Source organism: Theropithecus gelada, chromosome 9, assembly GCF_003255815.1.
Source record: "Theropithecus gelada isolate Dixy chromosome 9, Tgel_1.0, whole genome shotgun sequence".
NCBI classification, from domain to species: domain Eukaryota; kingdom Metazoa; phylum Chordata; class Mammalia; order Primates; family Cercopithecidae; genus Theropithecus; species Theropithecus gelada.
In genome coordinates, this window is record NC_037677.1 from 129,777,527 (window position 1) to 129,797,890 (window position 20,364).

The window sequence follows — 20,364 nt, forward strand, 5'->3', positions numbered from 1 at the left end:
TCGCCTCGGGCGCGGGTTCCGGGATCGGCTCGTCTGCCCGCGGGAGGGGCGGGACTGCTTAGTTCCGCTGGGGAGGGCCTGAGAAACCCAGGGAGAACATTTTACCAAGCGCCGACCCTTGTATTTCGTGAACTGAAACCCACCACCCTTACCCGCTGATCCAACAAGCATCTGCAGAACTCGGTCAATAATTTATTAGTAAAATATACATTTCTCATTATTAAAGAATAAAAGCTTTCAGCCCTGCTGAACACACATCTGCGGTCTCAAGAAAACCAGACAAGACAGCTGACTCTCCCAAGCAGCCCTTTCCCTAAAGGCGCTTCCTAAGCTTAAACAGACACGAAGCTGGGGCTGTCCCTCTTGAATCCCATGGGAAACAGGCCCCACGATCAGGGGACTTGCAGTCGGGAGCTTGGGGTGCAGTCCGCTCCCTGACACCCTCTCGAAGGGCAGCCAGGGGAACGTGGTCCTGGGATGGAGTCTTTCTGGGGATACCCCACATCTGTGCCGCCTGGAACCGGGTACCCAGGGCAGCCGCTCAGCAGGCCCCAGAGCTGGGGCAGGTGTGGCCGGAAGGGGCTGTGTATGTGGCCTCCTGAACACAGGGGGAGACCAGTGGCCACCTGGAGACACATACACACGCATGCACCCACAGGCACACAGCTCATCCCAGCCTGGTGCCTGCAGACAGCTGGGGCTACGCGGGGCCAAGGCGGGGAGAAGGGAGTGGCTGAGGGCCTGAGAGCAGGAGCCTCTCAGGTGGATGCATTCCTGAGGTCAGAACAGCAGCTGAGCCTGCAAAGTCAGGGTCCGGAGCCCAGTGGCGCTAGCTGGACCCTGGAATGCTGGAAGGCATGGTTTTCCGCTGCAACTTCTCCAAATTTCCACACAGGCACAGGTGCCTCCCTAGGGTGCAGTGGGAGCTCCAGCCCCTTGCTTCCTCTGGATGGGGGGCTTCAGGGCAACCTTTGGGCCAACAGCACTCTGGAAGGAGGAAAAGATAAATGGTGTTGAAAAACTACCTGCTATAAAAGGCATATAAAGGGTACAACTCAATTTTACTTCCTTTAACATTTCTTAAAATGTGGATTCTTGGTTCATCCAACAACAACATAGCCCATCCACACGATGGCAAGTGTGGCAGCCGCAGTAGATACGGCGCACGGAGGGACAGACGTCCTTCCCTTCGGTCACTGGGGGAAAGTCAGGCACCTTGACAGCCGGGGTCAGCGTCTGCTGAGAAGCCCCCTGATCGCAGCACAGACGTCACAGTACACCCACCGCCGATGCCCTTCCCTTTTCTTTCAGACAGTCACCAAGTTTATCCACAGATAATTAGGAGAAAACTCCACCGCTCCAAAGCAGTGCCACCATCAGCCCTGTGGGGAGGCCATATGCCGTCCATCCCACAGTGGACTCCGCCTGGTGTGTGCTGGGGCCTCACCTCAGCTGGACCAGGCTTGGTTGCACCAGCCCCGGGTTTGACTGGGGGTGCTGGGGGCGCGAATGTCGGCTTGATGACCTGGGAGGGAAACAGACACAGCTGACATGGGTGCCCCAGGCAGTCCCGGCCCTAACCTGGACATCACCTTTCCTGGATCCGGAATGAAGCTCCCCACAGGCCTCGCTCTGCCCCCCAGGGGCCTGCAGGCTCCACCGCCACTGAGCCCGCTACAGAAAAACCCTCCTGGCCACCACCGCCCACAGAATAAAGCCCGTCAGTGGCCGAACGCCATCCGGGGCCCATCTGCCCAGTCCAGCTCCGGCCACACCTTCCACATCCCCTACCCAACCCCCATATTATCCTTGAAGAACTTTTTTCCTTTTTTTTTTTTTTTTTTGAGTCAGGATCTCCCTCTGTCACCCAGGCTGGAGTGCAGAGGCATGATTTTGGCTTACTGCAGCCTCTCTTCCTGGGTTCAAGCAATCCTCCTGCCTCAGCCTCCTGAGTAGCTGGGACTACAGGCACAAGCCACCACATCCAGCTAATTTTTTATTTTTTGTAGAGATGGGGTCTCCCTATGTTGCCCAGGCTGGTCTTGAACTCCTGGGCTCAAGTGATCCTCCCGCCCCAGCCTCCCAAGTGCTGGGATTACAGGCGTGAGCCAATGCGCCTGGCCTGAAGAGCTCTTAAACTGCCAGAATGTGGGGTTTTGGAAGCTCAAAGGCCAATAATTAACTACTAAAACACGTGTTTCTTTGCATGTCAGCTTTCCCAGGGTAGGGAGGCTGGAAGTCCACCACACAGAGCTGTGGAGCTCACTCCTGGCTGTGTCGCACGGAGCCTGGGTGGGCTGAGCATTTGCAATTTTCAGCAGTTTCCAAAGGACCCCACTGAGCAGCCAGGGGAGGCCGATGCAAGTGAAGAGTGAGTGACTTCCCTCCTGCATAGTTCTGCTGCAGCCTCTGCCCCATCTCCCACCACGCCTGGCTCCTGCTGCAGCCTCTGCCCCATCTCCCGCCACGCCTGGCTCCTGCTGCAGCCTCTGCCCCATCTCCCGCCACGCGTGGTTCCTGCTGTAGCCTCTGCCCCATCTCCCTCCATGCCTGGTGACCATCACTTCCTTGGCCAGAAATTTCTCCGCCCCCTCCAGGCCCCCATTTTGCCTGTCCAGACCCCTTCTAGGACTATTTCTGCAACTCACATGTAAGTCCAAAGTTAGCTCAAATAAAAAGTTAAAAAGGAAGAGAGAAATAGAAAAATCACTATTAGGGCTGGGTGCGGTGGCTCACGTCTGTAACCCCAGCACTCTGGGAGGCCAAGGCAGGCAGATTACGAGGTCAGGAGATCAAGACCATCTTGGCTAACACAGTGAAACTCCGTCTCTACTAAAAAAAAAAAAATATATATATATATATATGTGTGTGTGTATATATATATATATATATATAAATTTAGCTGGGCATGGCGGCAGGAGCCTGTAGTCTCAGCTACATTGGGAGGCTGAGGCAGGAGAATGGCGTGAACCTGAGAGACGGAGCTTGCAGTGAGCTGAGATTGTACCACTGCACTCCAGCCTGGGCGACAGAGCGACACTCCGTCTCAAAAAAAGAAAAAAAAAAAAAAGAAAATCACTATTACGCAAACAGTGCGGAACAACTGTTGCAGCCAATGTTCACCAATGGACGCCAAAACTGGTGGGTCCAAGTTTAAGGTTCAAAGAGTCTCAAGGTATCTCCCCGAGGCATCTGCTAACTATAAAAAGAAGACAGGGGATTTCTAAGGAAAAATCTGTGGACGCTGCTCCAACTCGGCGCCCTGTCAACATCACCCGTGACCGAAGCTGCACGTGGGGCCAGGCCTGGGCTGCGTCCTGGGAAGGGTGTGTCCAGTGCTGCCCCTGCCAGCAGTGCACAGCCCTCATCCACACGAGGAAAGAACGGGACAAACCGAAGCTGAGGGACCCTGAAAACACTGCTGGCCACACTTCCAAAGTGCAAGTGCACAGACCCCAATCCCATCAGGAAGGCCTGGACACCCTCAGACGGCTTGGCTGCCCAATCACCTCGGCTTACCTGCTTTGGTGCCTGCTGGGCATAGACAGGAACTGGGAAGGGTGGCCTGGACACAGTGGCCGGAGGCTGGGGGAGATAGGGCCGAGAGCCTGGGTCAGAGCTGGGACCCTACCCCGTGCCCCTCCAGCACCCCCAGCTCCCGGATCCGAGGTTCCTGCCTCTTGTGTGTGCCGGAGGGGTCTGTGCAGCCCCACCCCACTCCTCCCCTCAGCGGTGTGACCCCGAGCTGCGGGCCGGAGAGCATCTGCCTCTCGACACTCCTCAGACGGGCTCTGCTGAGTCCAGGAAGCTTCCCTGGCCTGCGAGCCCCAAGTTTAAGTTCAAGCTCAGATTCTGTCATGGCTCAAAGGGGTCCAGGAAGCACCCACTCCCAAAGCCTCAGTGTTGCCAGCAGGATGACCACAGCAGCTGCTCTGGGCCTCGGGGCCACTGCCAGCCCATGTATGAAGTTAATGAAAGGGCTCTGCTGGCCTCGGGCTGCACTTGGGGTCACAGGACGGGGCCTGGACTCTGCTTTCAGCCTCATGAACCCGCCAGGGGTGGTGCTTACAGCAGGGGGTGGCCTCTTCAGAGCCACCGAGGAGGCCAGGTGTCTGGCGGGCTGGCCTGCGTGGGTGGTGGGGACCTGCTCTTGGGGGCCCCTGGTTGGGGCCGGAGCCCCCTGCTTGGCCGGCATGCGGCTGGCAGCCTGGTGAAACAGGGGGTTGGAGAGCCCCGTGGTGGTCTTGGGAGTCGCATTCCTGGGGAGGAAGCACAGGGCACGTGGTCAGTGTCCGGCCACGGGGCCCTAGCACCACACCCTGTCTGTCCCTCCCAGCTCCAGCCCACCCCTGAGAGGCTGCAGGGTGAGAGGTCACAGCCATGAGAGACAGACAGGCCCAGGAGACGGGGCGGACCCTGAAGAGGCAGGGACACCCCTCCATGTCCTGGGGGCCCTAGTCAGGTGGGCGGGAGATGCTTGCAGGCTGTGGGGCCAGTGTGTCCTGCACCGTGGGGGTCTCCCGCTGCGTGGGGCTCAGCAGGGAACTGGTGGGGTGCTCATGGGGCTGGGCCACGGTGTGGGGGCCCCACCGGGCCTCCCTGGATTTGCTCCAAGCCCAACCTGCCACCAAAACCATCCCCTGCCCTAGCCTCGGGGGATGGCAGAGTCCAGAGCAGCACCAGCCCAGTGGAGCCAGGAAGGCCCTTCAAACTCAGCTCAGGCTGGGGGCGTCACGACGTCAGGGCATGGAGGAGCCTGGGTGTCCGTGTCGCCCATGTGGGCCCATGCTGGGTGCCCTTCCTCCAGCAGCAGGGACATTTCCCTGCAGCCGAGCACAGGAAGCACTTACCACCCTCCGTCACAGCCCCCGCCGCCCTCCGCCACGGCCCCCGCCGCCCTCCGTCACGGCCCCCGCCGCCCTCCGCCACGGCCCCCGCCGCCCTCCGTCACAGGCCCCCGCCGCCCTCACCTGCTCAGGATGCGGCTCCGGGCTTTGCGGTAGACGATGATGCCTGCCAGGGTGACCACAACTGCCAGGAGCACCAGAACCACCGCCACGATGACAGGGAGGCTCCCGGATGCTGTGGGACGCACGCACAACCTCAGGCAGGGGCCGGGGAGGTTCCCAGAGACACAGCCTTTCTCAGCACCCATAGGCCGTGCCCTGTGGACCCCTCAGGGAGGACCCAGTACGTTACACCGGGACTCCCAGCTCTCCAGTGATGGGTTGGAGAGCTTGGCAGGGTGGCCCTGGGCCACAGTGCTGTGGGCACAGCTGTGCCTTTGAGGCCTGATGCTCTGGACAGCCACGTGCTCAGTGGCCACCAAGGAGGAAATGCTGGGTGGCCTCAGGGCTGTGGGCTCAGGAGGGGCTGGAAGACACAGGCTGAGGACACTGGAGTCTCAGCTCACCACCGTGCCCTGCCCTCGGCCACTGCCCCCACTCTGGGACAGGGCTCTCCCCTCCTCATATCAGCCTGGGGGCAGACAGGCTCTGCCTAGACCTGTGCGTCGATGCCTGTGGTAGCAAACCGGCACTGTGAACGCCACCAGCTTCCCGGGCCCGCAGCTTCTGCCTGGGCTCCATTCGGGCCCTCTGAGCTTGGACCCCAGCCCTACCCATGCTGGCCAGGGAAGCCTACCTGCATGCACCTCGGTCAGCAGCTTCGCGCAGTAGGGCGGGGCCCAGCCCGCGTGGCAGTGGCACTCCTGCTTGTGGTTGCACACCTGTGGGGACGGCTGGGCTCAGGGCCAATCCTGGCATGGACCCCAAGGGGCCGTGGGGGCTGCGCCTCCAGCATGAGGGCCCCGGGCCAGCCTCAACCCTGAGGGCCCCTGGGTACCCGCCCGCGTGTGCCAACGGCGAGGCCTCTCCAAGTAGCCCCTGACCACTGCCCGGTGACCATGCAGGTTCCATCCGCGGAGGCCACCCAGGCCGGGCCTCAGCCCTGAGATGGGCTCCACTGAGACCCCCAGGGATAGGACATGCCGGGCTCCCCCAGCCTCAGGCTCCCTCAGAGTGGCAGCCTCTGTGCAGGGGCCACACATACCCCGTGGTTGTGGCACTGTCCCGAGAGGCCACACACACCCCGTGGCTGTGGCACTGTCCCGAGGGGCCACACACACCCCGTGGCTGTGGCACTGTCCCGAGGGGCCACACATACCCCGTGGCTGTGGCACTGGGCGGAGCAGTTTCTGGATCTGTAAACGTGTAAGTCCTGGCAACGTTGTTTCCAGCAAACCTGGGGTAGGAGGCGTCTCTCAGCCAGTGTCCCTTGAAACCGTGGGGTAAGCTGGGGGTGGGCTGTGGTCACCACGTCCAGGGTGGCTGTGCTTCAGCCCATCTGCTGGCTGCCTACCCCTGGAGCCCCTAGGAAATGGCCCTCCTGGGGCACGTGGCAGCCGGCGATGGCCATCAGATGAACTGAGAACCATGTCCCTCCCCATCCCCCAGCAACCTTTCAGTCTCTACCAGAAGTGCAGAGAGAACTCTGTTCCCACAGCCTCAAGCAGCTGCCAAGCCAGAAACGCATCTGCAGGTGGGGCACATGCCCGGTGGCCGGGGGGGTGGCGCGGCCTCTGAGCCAGGGACTTACCTTCTCTGGTCCACACCGGGTGCCCTCGGGCACTAGCTCATAGGCAGTGCCATCCTCTGTGGTGAGTGCGTGGCACACATGGTTCAGGATGCAGCTGGTGCGCCCCGGGGGATGCTGCCCGCCCTTGCACTGCAGAACGCCACACATGTCAGCCCTGTGGACAGAGGCAGGTCGTGGGCCGGCTTGCCCAGGCCCATGCTGGGGGGCCACAGTGACCCACCTCCCTCCCACAACACAGTGTGCTTGAGCCTGGGTCCACGGGCCCAGGGCAGACCCTCATGGGAACAGGACTCCTTTGTGGAGGACCTTCTGGGGCTGAGCCTGCTGTGGGAACATCACATGTCCTGGGCCCAGGGGAATCTGGTCTCAGAAGCTCACCTGTACCAGCTGGTCTTGCAGCCTGGTAGGATGTCATAGGAGAAGCAGGACTCCTCGGCAGCCCGCCCACCTGCGGGACCAGGAGCGGGTTAGCCCTGGCAAAGCCTGCAGCCACCCTGCCAGGTCAGCTCTGTGCCTACTTCACCTGGCCCCCAGAAGGCCTGGCACTGCTGGGTCAGTGTGGGGCAGGTCCCGTTGTAGCAGTAGCCCCCGAAGCAGGGCGTGCCGTTCTCCTGGAAGGCGTCTTCTGGGCACTCAGGGTGCCGGCCGTCACAGAACTCCTCGAGGTCACATGTGTCCTTCTTGGGACGGCACGGCTCACCAGCTGGCTTCACCTGGCCCAGCAGAGAAGAGCTCACCGTGGGGACAGGCCCATGCAAGCTGCCTGGTCCCTGGCGCCCCAGGGTCCCCTCCCACCTGCCAGCCATGGGCTCTGGGGGTCCCCGGCGGGAGGCTGCACTCACCCTGCACTCCTGGCAGCAGGTACCGTGCGCACACTGGGCCCCCTCAGCCAGCTGGCAGGTGGTAGAGTTGCAGCAGCGGTTCCGGCAGTCCTGGGGCGACGGCAAAGGCCTTGGCAGGCTGCACTGGGGCCGGGACAGGCTCCAGGGCGGACTGGCCGCCTCCCCTGACCACTGGGGTGCCCTGCAGCCACTCCCTCCCTGTGACCACTTTGGACACCAATGGAGCCCCAAGTTCCACATGTTCGTGCAGTGGTCGCCCTGACCTGAAGAGACAGAGGTCGTGGCACCCCATGCTGACGGGAGCAGGTGCGGGGTGTGGACGCACCTCGGGGGGGCCGCAGTCGCACTGCTCCCCACGCTCTACAAACAGGTTCCCGCACACAGGGCCGCCCACCAGGTGGCTGAGGTCAGGGGCGTTGGCAAGGCAGGCAGACTGTGGCCGCTCCAAAAAGCCCTCCAGGTAGGCCTGGCTGCAGTCACTGAACATCCTGGGGAACGCGGAGCTGGTGGGGAGCAACTCGTCAGGGAGGCGGCTGGGCCCCTTCCCCACCCACCTTGCACCTCCAGCATACCCTGGCTCTGCCAGGCCCAGCCGCCTCACCCAATGCTGCCCGCCATAATGCAGCGGCCGGCCTCAGAGGGTTCCCGGCAGCGGCAGCCCTGGACGTTCTCGTCGTGGTCCATGCCCAGGTTGTGGCCCATCTCGTGGGCCATGGTGCAGGCCACGCCCACGGGGTTCTGGCTGTGGTCCTGTGGGAGGGTCTGTGCTTTCAGGAACCATGTGGCCAACTCCCCACACCTGCCACCCTCACCCCACCTGGGCCCAGGACTTGGCACAGCTTCCCGCCAACACCACCTTAAAACATAAAATCAGGCATTAAACCTGGCCTGAGGGAAGGTGGCCTGCTCCAGAGACCTGAACCAAGGCTTCCCCTTCCCTAGCCAGCTCTGGCCTTGGCCTGGCAAACCTGGGCAAGAGCCCCTCACCTGGTTCACAGCCCCTGAGCTGTGGGAGCACATGGCAGACACCCTGGCAAGCCCCACGGTGGTCCCAGTGAAGTCGACGCCCCTGAAAGTGGGAGTGACACAGATGCCCTGGACATGGCTCCCTCCCCACTTCCCTCCCACCCCAGCCATGCTCTCCCTCCCACCCCAACCCTGTCCACCCTCCCTCCCCAGCCCTCCCCACCCTGCCCACTCCGCCAACTCACGTGATGAGCTGCACGTTGTCCTGCAGGTGCCGCTGTGTCAGCCGCCGTGCCTGCCAGGCCAGGAGGTTCTCCAGTGTGACATTGGGGTCGGGGCTGACGTAGAACCTGTCCTGACGATTCCAAATCTCCAGGCCCACCAGGACCACACGGAAGTTGAGTTTCTGATATAGCTGGAGAGATGGTGGAGTCCTGGGGGTCAGGCGGGGTGGCGGAAGGTGCAGCAGGGAGGGTGGGGGCAGAGGCTGCACCTGTCCCGCTGCGAGGTGGGGCCAGGCACAGGTGTGGGGCAGAGGCAGAGCAGGTGGAACGAATCCCATGGCAACGCTCCCCCACCTCCCGCCAGGGGCTCCGGCACCTCTGCAGCCGGCACCTCTGCAGCCAGGACCTCTGCAGCCGGCACCTCTGCAGCCAGGACTTCTGCAGCCGGCACCTCTGCAGCCGGCACCTCTGCAGCCAGGACTTCTGCAGCCGGCACCTCTGCAGCCGGCACCTCTGCAGCCAGGACTTCTGCAGCCGGCACCTCTGCAGCCGGCACCTCTGCAGTCAGCACCTCTGCAGCCAGGACTGCTGCCCACCTTGTCCACGTGGTTCACCACCTCCAGCACCCGATGGCGCACGGCTGCTTCGCTCCCCAGCATCTGGAACTGGGGACACGAGACCCTCAGGTTGGAGCCCACACACCCCCCATCCACCCTCCGCCGGCCGCTCTCCCATCTTCCCCGCCCCCAGCGCACCTCTGCATTGTCCGCGACCACATAGAGCTCCACATAGCGCGTCTCTCGGGACGGCAGAGAGCCCTTGGGAACAGCCACAAGAAGCCAGTCAGCCTTCCCAGCCCCAGGGCCTGGACCCTCCCTCAGGGACCTGGGGCCACTGTCCAGCCCCTGCCCAGTGCTGAGGGAGTGTGGCCAGGCCTGCTGCAGGCTGCAGACGGTGGGCAGCACCCAGTGCATGGGGAGCCAGGGAGACTCACAGGTCAGGCAAGCAGACACTGGCAGGACCAGCCAAACACGGGAGATAACGGTGCTCACCCCGGGCTGAGGCCTGAAGACGGCTGCCGTCCGGGGCCCCAGGAGGCTGCCCAGGCTGTCGTCACTGACCCCGCAGGTCCCAGCTGTCTGCAGGAGGTGCTCAGCCTGGTACACGGCGTGCCGCCCACCCTCTCCACCTTCATCCAGGGGCTCGATCAGGTGCAGGTCTGAGCCCACCTGGAAGAAACCCCTGAGGGGAGCGGGAGCCGGGTGTGCCGTGGGCTTCAGAGTGGCCTGGTCCTGCCCCGAAGGACCAGAGGCTCTAGTTTGTTGCCCACGGCTCCCCCTACCCTGCCACCCGTAGCCCCCGACAGGTGACTTCAGGCCCCAGGGTACAGGAGGGTGAGCCTCTTGGGCTTGGCAGGGTGCCCCGAGCAGACCCCTCTGTGCGACAGCAAAGGCCTGAGTGTGAGGAGGAGGCACCTCCCCGCCTCCCTTCCCCCCCCCCCGCCCCAGGCTTAGGCCTTCTTCTCCACCCGCGGGAGCCCTGGTGTTCGTCCGCTGCACCCACCTGAGGCCGGCACAGGTGCTGAGGCTGGCGGCTGAGTCCGGGTGCCCCTCCACATGGCCCTGGTAGAAGCAGTGGTCCTGCAGGGGAAGCAGGAGAGGGGTCCACAGGCTGAGCCCCCACAGCCCCACAGGCTCGGGGAGGGCCGCCCAACCCATCTCTGCCCGCCCAGCTGCTTCGACCGACCCACACCTGCCCACGCGGCTGCTCCGTCACCTCGGACCCATTGGCAGCCGTGTAGGTCTCCGTGTAGCCGGAGCCCAGCAGGTCCCTGAAAAAGATGTGCTGTGGCTGCCTCGGGCCCCTCGGTACAGAGGCCGGCCCAGAGGCTGGACGCCGAGGACACCAGTGTGCTGGAGCCAGGCCCAGGCAGGGGGGTGACCTGAGACCCACTCACCTGTTCTTCCGAAGGTGCAGAGTGAAGTTGTGCCCTGTGGCCCCAAGGACATAGCTCACCCTCTCTGGGTACAGGCCCTGAGCGAGGAGGGAAGGGTCCCGGGTGAGCAGCCTGCCTGGGCTGGGCCCACCTCAATCCTGGGGGCCAGAGAAGCTCAGCTGGTGGGGAAGGGGTGCCGGCCTCCAGCCCCAGGCCAAAGCTCCGTCCTTGAGGGTCCACAGCCTCAGGCAGGGTAGAGGGTGGAAGGTGGGGGGTGGGGGTGGGGCTGTGCTGGAGGGGACCGGCAGAGCCCAGCACTTGGGTGGACAGGAAGGACACAGTGCTCCTCGGTCCTCCCAGGCCTCAGTTTCCCCATCTGACCACACATGGGTAACAACAATGCCCCTTCCCCAAGAAAGCACAAGGTGGGGGAGAGACAGCCTCAGCCAGGCAGCAAAGGAGGTGGGCGGTGGGGATGGCACACACAGGCCCCTCCAGCGGCAGCTGTCTGCCTCCAGGCCCCGTCCCTCCCAGCAGCTGCCGGACCTGGTGGTGCCTGCAGAGCCTCCTCCTCAACTACTGCATCTTCAGCCCCCATATGGAGGCTGGGACGCGGCCTGCTGAGCCCTGGGACAGCCTTAGCTGTGATGAGAGCCCAGAGCAGTGGGCAGGTCGGTGGTAGGTTCCCAGGATGCTGAAGGAAGGACAGGGCTGGGGCCGGGGCCACCCTCCCTGGAAACACGCACACGCGTGCATGCAGTGCACACGTGTGCACACCCACCCATCCAGGTTTCAGGAATCACCCTTGGGCAGCCCCGGTGGGGGAGGGGGGCCACTCTCAGTTCCTAGCCCCGGGGAACCCCTGCCAGGTCCCACACACACACAGGAAGGTGTGTCAACTCTGCGGTGAGCCAGCGTCACTTCTCAAAGAGGAATTTGGCTTATCAGCCTTGCCAAGTGAAACTGGGGAGGGGCCCGGGGCCAGCACAACCTACCGCTGCTCCCTTCTGGGGGCGCATAGAGTTCCTGAAGGAACCGTGAGGCCCTGAGCCCCCAGGCAGCGCTGGAGGGAGGAATGGAGATGGGCCCCAGGCGACTGGAGCTGAACAGGGTGGCCCCAGATGTCCACCTGGTCTCACCACTTCCCGTAGGCTAAAGCTCCTTTCATAGAAACGGGCTCAGGGGCCAGTCAGGAACCCCCCAGACCAGCTTAGACTCACCACGTGGGAGGGCAGAGCTCGGCGGACTCGGGGTCCTGGCAGACGCCGTGGCAGCACCACCTCATACCGCTCCACGCGGGCCCAGGGCCGGCTGGGGACGATCGCTGCGGGAGGGAGTGTCAGCAGCAAGCGGGTTGGGGGGAAAGGGGTTTCCTTCCCAGAGTCCTGGGCCCTCAGATTCTGCCCCTTCCTGGTCTTGACCCTCCCCTGGGGAAATTGCCAGATAGCTCAGAAACAAAGACTCAAGTGAGGGTTCTGTGCCTAAAAGACCCCAGGAGTCCCCCAGGCAGGGCCGGTGGGCCTGTGTCCTGCAGCACCCACACACGGTGCTCGGAGACCCTGCGGGTGCCAGCGACACCACAGGCCTCCAGGCTGTCTCAGATGGGAGGAGGCCCCCAGCGGCCGACCGTTTCCATCTCCTCCTCCATTCATCTGATCATCTGGTTGTCCCTAACTGGGGAGCAGGAAGGGCCTCCCGGAGGCTGTTCACCTCCCAAGTACTGGAAACTCCCTGGTTTCCAAGAGCAGAGGGCAGGGACCCAGCATGCAATGGGCAGAGTTTCGGAGACCACCAACCCCAGGACCCTAATGGACGTGTCTCCATGACGTGTCTCCATGACGGCATTCTAACCTGCAGAGGCAGCAGGGGAGGGAGCAGCCGGCCCCATCTGCCCAGGAAACTGGCGGAAAAGCATCCCGGCCTCCAGCCTGAAGCTCCCTCACACACCCCAGCCCAAGTCACTCCAGAAGCAGGGGCGGGATCCAGGGTCAGCAGCCCCCGGTCCTCCCCCAGGCAGGAGACGGGTCCCCTCAGGCCCACACCCTTGCCCTCCAGGCCCCAGCTCCTCTGCCCTCCCTTCCCTCCCTGGCCAAATAGTGGGGGTGGGCAGCCCCACAGGCGAATCCCAGGAACCCAGGGCGCCTCCCGCAGCAGGTGAAGCCGTCCTGCCTGGCCTGGCCCCGACCCCACTAACAAGCTCAGAGGCGGGGCTTCCCTCTCACAGTTCACCTTTGAAGGTTCTCTCCGGCCTCCCCGGCCTCCCCGGCCCAGGTGTATCCACCCAGAGACCACTGTGCACCCGACGCCTGGCTCCCAGGAACCAGCCCGAAGCGGGGCAGGGTGCCTGGTGCGAGCAGACCAGGGGTTCGGGGCCCGCGTCGCCTCCTGCGGGAAGAACCACCCTGCCCCGCTGCCGCGCCCGGGACGGCTTCCTGGAGCCACTCACCAGGCAGCGCCATCGCGCACAGCAGCCAGAGCCCGAGGTCGCGCATGGCCGGGTCGGGGCGCGGAGGCGGAGGTGACAGCCCCGTGGGACTCGGTCTGGTTCCTGCGCTCCCGGCCCGAGGCTCCTTTCCGCGCGCCGCGCCCCGCCCCGGCGCCCCGCAGCCAATGGGCCCCTCGGCCGGCGGGAGGGGCGGGGCGGGCGGCACCTGGGGGCGGGGTCCGCTTCCCCCTCCCCCAACAATCCAACCTCCTCCCCCAACAATCCAACATCCTCCCTTGCACAGGTGAGGAAACTGAGGCACAGCCTGTCCCAAGTCCGGCCAGCACCCCGAGAGGCGGCCTGAGAGGCGGACTCGGCGGCGGGAAGGAGGTGGTGCCAGACAGATCCTGGAGGGGAAGGGACTTGTGAGGGCCTGGCGGTTTCAGGAGAGGGGGGCTCCGACTTCCTGGGGAACAGAAAGCCCCAGGCAGGGGCAGTCATGGCTTTGTGTGCATAGGGTCAGCCCTGTGGGAAGCTCTGCTCCCCGCAAGCCTGCACCCCCTCCACCAGGCTGAGGCCTCACTGGAGTGGGACAGGCACAGGCTGGAGTGGGACAGGCGTGGACCCGATGGGCCCCCAGGTGTCCAAGTGCAGAAGGGGAGCCCCAGGTGGGGGTCCCAGCCCAGGTGATGTCAGGTGCAGGGGCCGTCCCCAGCCTAAGATCCCCAGACAGCAGCTGACGCTGGTCGACATGGACCAAAGCCTGCAGCAGCCCACCGTGGTCTGGCTCCAGCTTCTCCAGGCCTGCGGCCAAGCGTGCTTGCCCTTGGTAGCCACATTCCCCGTGGTGGGCTCAGCTTCAGGCCGAGTGCAGGTTCAGGCCGACACCATGGCTCCCCAGACAGTCCACCCCGGACCCCTCCCTGGGACTTTCACAGCCAGGCCTCCCTCCTTGGGTGGGAACAGTGGTAGTGGCAGGAACGGCAGCTCGGCCGACCACACGGGACACTGCTTGACCGAACATATTGGGGGAGGGCCTCAGGGCCTCCCTGGGGAGAGGCAGGGCAGGGCCAGCAAGGGGCTGGGAGTCCTGCCTGGAGAGAGGGCCCCAGGGCAGGGCGAGTCAGGGACCTGCACGGGCCTAGGGCAGAGGACAGAGGTCAAGGGGCAGTGGCAAGAGGCCGGGGCCTTGGACGTTATCCTGGGAAGACAGGGAACCCTGAGGATCTAAGCTGGCCTGAGTGATGCTGTCACATTTTGTCTCGAAGCCATTCTTACCCCAGTGTGAATGGCATGAAAAGCAAGAAAGCAGCGGCTGACGCTGGGCTGCAGGTGACTTCTGCTGCCTGGGGGTGTCCCCGCTTGCCTGTGTGGCACAGGACAAGGCCCCCCAGGCTGCCGAGAATGTCATGAGGCTCCCAGGTAGGGCTGGGGATGCTGGCCTGTGCCTGAGCTCATGCAGGCGACCCTGTATTACAGAACGATGCCTAGCCAGCAATTACACTGCCCTTCCCTGACCCCGTGGTGCAAGTCACTCAACAGCAAAAGTGCAAAGGCGGCACGCTGGCCACATCGCAGGCACAGCAAGGCCCCTGCCGATGCTGAGCTCCCAGGGATTTATTCTTAAAAACACAGCTCGGGCCAGAATGGGCTCCTCCCACGCTGAGGAAGTCCCACCCAATCCCACAGAACATAGCTCACTCATCTCCAGCAGGCGCCGGGGGGTCTGGGAGCCTGGACTCCACAGCCCTGGAGGTTTCCCTCCTCTCCTCCTGTCACCACCTGCAAACCCCACTTCTCAAGGCCCAGGGTTTCCCAGAGCCCAGGAGACAAGACCAGGGGTTTCTGGGCCTTGCGGCCAGGCAGGAAAGCTAGCAGGATCCTCTGCTCACGGGCCCAGCATTTGCCCAACACTAAGACTGTGACAACTCGGGTTGCTGACAAATGTGTTTACTCACAGGCCAGACCTGCACAGGCTGCAGACGAGAGGAAGCAGTTTGTGGCTCGAGAGTTGGACACCCCCACACCCCCGTTCTGTGGTGTTCTCAGTGAGGCAGCCCCGGGCGAGAGCTGCCCACACCCTTGTTCCCCACAGGAAACTGTTCCAGCTATCGTTCCTCCCAACCTCGCCTCCAGGGCCCTTCCTCGCTGCCCAAGGGGGCCGAGGTGCTGAGAGCTGAACGGTGACAACACACATGCAGGTCGGCAGGAAGGGGCAGCCTGGCCAGAACATAGCCAGAGCAGACCAACCTGGCCAGGGCAGCCCTGAGGCTCCCAGGGCCCTGTCACACCGGGGATGGCTGTGCTGCCCACTGTAGCCCTGGAGAAGGTGGGAAGACAGAGGGCAGACGATTGCCCGAGGGGGACTGGGTAGGGTGTCAATCTGCTGAGTAACTTCTACGTGACAAGGCGGCACCGGATAGGGTGGGGCAGGGGTGCCAGCCAGGAGCAGAGCCTGCCCCGTGGCCACTCTTCAGTGGGTACGTCCCACGGAGGGGGAGGTGTGGGCTCCCAGGTGCCTGAGGGCCCTGCCGTGGCCTCCTGCTCCAGACCAGTTGGAGCATCAGCAGGAGGAGGGGCATGCAGGTGGGTGAGTCCTCAGGAGAAGGAACGGGGCTGCCTCTGGGACTGAAGCAAACCCAACGCCTGGCGGATTTCGGGGATTCCCTGGCCATTTTCAGAGACTCTTCCCGGTTCCGACCGACCTCAGGGAGCCTGGCCCCAGCTCACCTGGAAGGATGTGGACACCAGGCCTGGATCTCACCCCGCATGCATCTTTGCTTGCTTCTTGCTTAAACACCATGTATTTCCACTTTGAGGTCAAAAACACCCAAAAAGGTGATAGTGTAATTTTAAAAAGCAAACAGACTAGCAAATCCAGGGAGACACCCACCCTGTCTGGGCAGCTTCTATAAAATGAAACCCAGCGCCTTGACAAACAAAATGAGGTAAGTCAATCATGCCTGCTTTATATTTAAACTGCAAAGACAGAGAACACAGAGCATTTTGATTTGAAAATTCTGGACCCATTTGCACCAGTTGCTGCTGACCCCACACCCTTCCTTCCTGTTGCAGCCAATGCTCACTGTGCGGTGACTGCGACCCTGGGTGCAGGAGCCGGGGGCCCTCGCGGGACAGGCACTTGGGGAGCAGCCTTCTGGCTCCTCTCTGCAGACAGGCGCTCCAGGCGCTCCGTGTAGAAGCCGTTGAAGTCAAGCCTGTGAGGGAGGACAGTGGAGCTGGGGCGCGCACCCCTTCTGTGGGTGCATGCTGGGCAGCCCTGCTCCTACCATGGGGAAGTGCTCAGCTACAGAGACCATAGGAGGCCCTGCAGGGGTGAGGGTGAGACACCTAACTAATGTTTCCACAGAAGGGTCTTCAGTCCTGTGCAGTCCTGGTCAAAGGCACAAACACAGGTTTCTTCTCTCCTGGCCCCAGAAAGTTGGGGCTCCCGTCACCTCAGCAGGGCCCGGCAATGGGGCCTGAGGTGTCAGGGGCTTGGAGAACCAAGCAGTAGTTCTCAATGCAGGGTGGCCTCAGAAACCCCTGCTCAGGAAATCAGGACGTTTGTTGGGGGTACAGGGCACAGTGTGGTACAATAGGCACAAATAGGCACTTTCCCAAGGACAGCCCCCACCCAAGGACAGCACCCCCAAGGACAGCACCCCCAACTCCCGGTCAGCACCTCTTCCAGGCCGGCAGCTTGGCCACCTTTCCCCTCCCTGCCCCCGAGGGCTGGGCACCTTTCCCCAGGCTAGGCGTTCAGTGCAGCATGAGGGAAGCTGACCCAGGCCTGACCAGCCCCACAGGACACACACAGCCGCAGGGTGCCAACGGGGCAGCCCAGCTGCACAGAATGTCACACCCCAGGGAGAGCCGGGCTAGCCTGACTTCAGGGAGTGGCACATGACCAGCACTAGCACCAGGACACAGACCTGCCCCACCTTCTGAAGGAGGCTCCACCAGGTGGACCAGGGGAGGGTGCAGGGGAGATGGGGCCTGGATGCAGGGACACGTGCTGAGCTGGGGCAGGCGCTGGGCTGGGGCAAGTGTTGGGGTGGGGGAGGCGCTGGGCCGGCAGGCGCTGGACTGGAGCAGGCTCTGGGCAGGGGCAGGCACTGGGCTGGGCGGGGGGAGGCGCTGGGCCGGGGCGGGCACTGGGCTGGGCTGGGGGCGGCGCTGGGCCGGGGCAGGCGGCCACCCACCTGGAGATGACGCTGGCCATGCCGTGCTCACAGTCACTGGTGCTGTAGATGCTTAGCCGAGCCAGGAGGTCCAGCAGGTGGGCTGAGAAGTTCTTGTCAAACTTGTTGATGGTGGCCTCGAAGCCAGACACCAGCTGCGCAGCGTCCGCGTGCTCGGCCAGGTGCTGGAAAGAAAGCCGGGGCACGTGAGCCATGCCTACCCCCACCACGGGCCTTCCTGGCTCCACGCTGTTCCCAGCAGGCCGATGTCCTTTCCCTTCCTCTTTTCTTGAATAGAAAACATGAGTTCCACGATGTTTTCATGGGATTCAAGGTAAAAAGGACGTCAAAAAACGTTCCTGAAAACCCAGCACTCAGAGAAACACTCCAGGCCTCATGGGATGAGGTGGTCAAGGATCAGACCCCACAAGACTGTACCTCGAGCTCTCCTTTGGGGTCAGATCTACAAGCAAAGCACCAGCTTTCCCAGCAGCTTCTCAGCAAGGAGGTCGGGGCGCCTCTCAGTGTCCCTCACTTCCGGCCCCCACAGGCCCCCAAACCCAACTCCTCTCTGCAGCTCCACTCCAGCGTGTGAACACGGGACTACCCACCCCCTCATGCCACTCCAGAGCTGGTGCTGCAGGGCCATGCCTCCGAGGACATGCGGCCTGTCCGTGCCTGCTGAGAGCCTGATGGTTCTGACTCAGGACCGGCGCTCAGCAGGGACAGCGGCTGTGGCCCCTGTCCTCACCAGGGTGCCCTGCACAGTGCTTGCTCTGAAGATCTGTGGGGGCGCCCTCGAGTCCGACTGGCTGAGGTGGGAACCAGCGAGCTGAGAAGGTTGTGAGAGGCTCTTGTGCTTGTGCTTAGAAGCAACTTTTAAGTCTTTTCTTCAATCCGAGGGGAGACGGAAAAAAAAGCGGGGGAGGTTTGTTCTCCCTGTGTCAGGATGCTCAGGCCGCTGCCCCAGGCGGGAGGAAGCGTCTCTCTCTGGCCAACCCTGGAGGCCACGCACCTTCCTGGTGAGCTCCTTCCGGGCCCGCTCCTCGGCCCCTGTGGGCAGCCCCGGGACGGCGCCTTGCTCCAGCATCTGCCCGCCCAGCTCGCTGTCCAATTTCATGCTCTGTGTAAATTTCTAGTGGGTGGAGAGTCGCAAGGAAATGCTTCTGTTAGTTACATCCACGACGCTTTACAGAAAAAACAACTCCTGCAGGTACATCACCCGCCGCATCTCTGTTGTAGCCTGCGGCTGCAGGAACGCACGAGCATCCCCGCGGCTGCAGGAACGCACGAGCATCCCCGCGGCTGCAGGAACGCACGAGCATCCCTGAGGCTGCAGGGGAAATGACTTCAGCTGTGCCAACAGAATTCCCAGGTCTGCCTTCACAGAGACCAACTAATTTTCCTAAGAGCAGTGTTTTTTGTGTTTCCCTATTTGGGACCCTGAGATGGCTCTCACATGTCAGCAATAGCTGAAAGCGCCCGTGCCCTCCTCCGGACCCTCCCCATGGCACTGCCTGGAGAGCCTGATCCCCAGACCCCTGGAGCCCTAGCGTGGCCCCAGGTGCCCCTTCTGCCGCTAGATGCTCAGGTTCTGCGCCATCGCCACTGGGCAGCTGCTTGTGACTAGTGCCCACAGGTCCTTAACGGAACCAAATAACTCAAGTGCTGAGGAAAAGAGCGCACAAGGGCCATGAACAAAGGCCCCAGACAGAGACCAGCACCACGGAGGCTGAGGGATGGTTCGAAGGAACACAGCCCTGCTCACGCTGCCAGGGCAGGGGCTCCAGGAGGGAACCACCCGGCCAGGAAGACTGGGAGTTCTGGAAACACTCAGATCCCAGCGGCTCCTCCACCCACACAAGGGCAGGAAAAGGTGAGCAGGCTGCGTGCGGCCGCGGTCGGGATACGGTCTGCCCACCCAACGGTGCCGCCCGCGCCCACGCACCTGCATGCAGTTGGTGAACATGACGCACACAGACATGAGCTTGGAAAAGACCTTCAGCAGCTCGGGGTTGGTGAGCATGCAGTCCTTCAGGCAGGTGTCCAGGAAGCCCGTGTGGTGGCCAAGGACGTCATCGATGTTGGAGGCCTTTGGGGAACAGACCAAGCCCCTTCTCAGAAAGACGTGGCCGACAGACGGGCTTCGTGTGCGCACGTGCTCAGTTTGGGCTTTGCGCATTCCTGTTCACGCATTTCCACCTCTTAAATGGGCCTTGGGCTTTTAGGGGAAAACTTCCAAATACCACTAAAAAAATGATGGGCACGCCCCGAAGGGGTTTCAGTTCTTAAGGCAGAAGACAGGAAGGGAGGCTGCGGCTGCTTTTAGAATTTGGCAACAACAGATTCTGCCTTCAGGCCCCTCAGCCTCAGATGCGCCGTGTGGAAGGGATGACCCTAGGGGCAATGACGGCTCAGAGTCCCCAGATGATGGCAGGCAGCAAGGGGTCCCCTGTGTGGCCAGCAATGCTGGGACAGCTCCGCCCCGGGGGGAACCCCTGCCTCTCCCCTCCCCCTGCGTCTGCCCTCCCTGTCTCCCTCACATTAATTATGTAAAAGGAAACTGGCTTTCAATTGTTACGCTCTATGGAGCTAAAACTCACAGATTTCAGGTTTTTCTCCAGGATATGCCAGGTCGGTTCCATCACTTCGAACATCATGTAGTACTGAATATTCTGGACGAAGTTGAGCATTCGCTGCCGCAAAGTGAAAGCCCCGGCAAACCTGAGTGACACGGAGGACGGAGGACAGCCATGGAGGACGTGGCCCTGACGGCACCCAGTGGACGTGGCTGTTTCCTCTGCAAAACAGGTGCCCCTGGCCGGGTGCGGTGGCTCAAGCCTGTAATCCCAGCACTTTGGGAGGCCGAGACGGGTGGATCACAAGGTCAGGAGATCGAGACCATCCTGGCTAACACGGTGAAACCCCATCTCTACTAAAAAGTACAAAAAACTAGCCGGGCGAGGTGGCGGGCGCCTGTAGTCCCAGCTACTCGGGAGGCTGAGGCAGGAGAATGGCGTAAACCCGGGAGGCGGAGCTTGCAGTGAGCTGAGATCCGGCCACTGCACTCCCGCTTGCGCGACAGAGCGAGACTCCGTCTCAAAAAAAAAAAAAAAAACAGGTGCCCCTCCCAGTCCATCAGACATGGCCGCTGCTCCTGTGTCTGCCCAGCACAAGCTGTCACTGTCTA

The 20,364-nt window shown here is 62.6% G+C and overlaps 2 protein-coding genes across 5 annotated transcripts in view; both read right to left on the reverse strand.

Moving 5' to 3' along the window:
• Window positions 1-174: 174 nt before the first annotated feature.
• ADAM8 (ADAM metallopeptidase domain 8) lies at window positions 175-13,230 on the reverse strand. Of its 3 annotated transcripts, XM_025396666.1 has the most exons (23): window positions 13,012-13,230; window positions 11,786-11,889; window positions 10,587-10,663; window positions 10,382-10,460; window positions 10,193-10,269; window positions 9,682-9,871; window positions 9,385-9,447; window positions 9,226-9,294; window positions 8,651-8,820; window positions 8,427-8,508; window positions 8,041-8,189; window positions 7,765-7,942; window positions 7,440-7,529; window positions 7,121-7,310; window positions 6,976-7,045; window positions 6,598-6,751; window positions 6,166-6,243; window positions 5,644-5,728; window positions 4,971-5,082; window positions 4,070-4,259; window positions 3,520-3,585; window positions 1,448-1,525; window positions 175-987 (listed from the first exon to the last, which is right to left on the reverse strand). In XM_025396666.1, the coding sequence occupies exons 1-23, from the start codon at window positions 13,055-13,057 to the stop codon at window positions 910-912; spliced, it is 2,475 nt and encodes an 824-aa protein (XP_025252451.1). In that variant the 5' UTR covers window positions 13,058-13,230; the 3' UTR covers window positions 175-909. The 3 variants fall into 3 exon arrangements, with proteins under 3 accessions (XP_025252451.1, XP_025252452.1, XP_025252454.1); XM_025396667.1 differs by lacking the exon at window positions 4,971-5,082 and having other exon boundaries at window positions 4,070-4,207; XM_025396669.1 differs by lacking the exons at window positions 1,448-1,525; window positions 6,166-6,243; window positions 11,786-11,889 and having other exon boundaries at window positions 9,682-9,858; window positions 13,012-13,137.
• A 2,704-nt stretch (window positions 13,231-15,934) lies between these two features.
• TUBGCP2 (tubulin gamma complex associated protein 2) overlaps window positions 15,935-20,364 on the reverse strand; it is a 29,157-nt gene continuing 24,727 nt past the window's right edge. For both annotated transcript variants that reach the window (XM_025396186.1, XM_025396185.1), the window contains 5 exons: window positions 19,778-19,898; window positions 19,123-19,266; window positions 18,190-18,309; window positions 17,196-17,359; window positions 15,935-16,208 (listed from right to left, as the gene is read on the reverse strand). In XM_025396186.1, coding sequence (XP_025251971.1) covers window positions 16,073-16,208; window positions 17,196-17,359; window positions 18,190-18,309; window positions 19,123-19,266; window positions 19,778-19,898 — 685 coding nt within the window. In that variant the 3' untranslated portion in view covers window positions 15,935-16,072. The remainder of the gene's footprint in view (window positions 16,209-17,195; window positions 17,360-18,189; window positions 18,310-19,122; window positions 19,267-19,777; window positions 19,899-20,364) is intronic.

Bases quoted from the DNA above. Each gene is read 5' to 3' on its own strand.
- ADAM8 (XM_025396666.1), bottom strand. From the start codon at position 13,057: ATGCGCGACCTCGGGCTCTGGCTGCTGTGCGCGATGGCGCTGCCTG. The intron at 10,664-11,785 runs GTGAGTCTAAGC...CTCCTCGCTCAG, and splicing joins GAGCTCTGCCCTCCCACGTG to GGCCTGTACCCAGAGAGGGT. The intron at 7,943-8,040 runs GTGAGGCGGCTG...GCTCCCCACCAG, and splicing joins ATTATGGCGGGCAGCATTGG to CTCCGCGTTCCCCAGGATGT.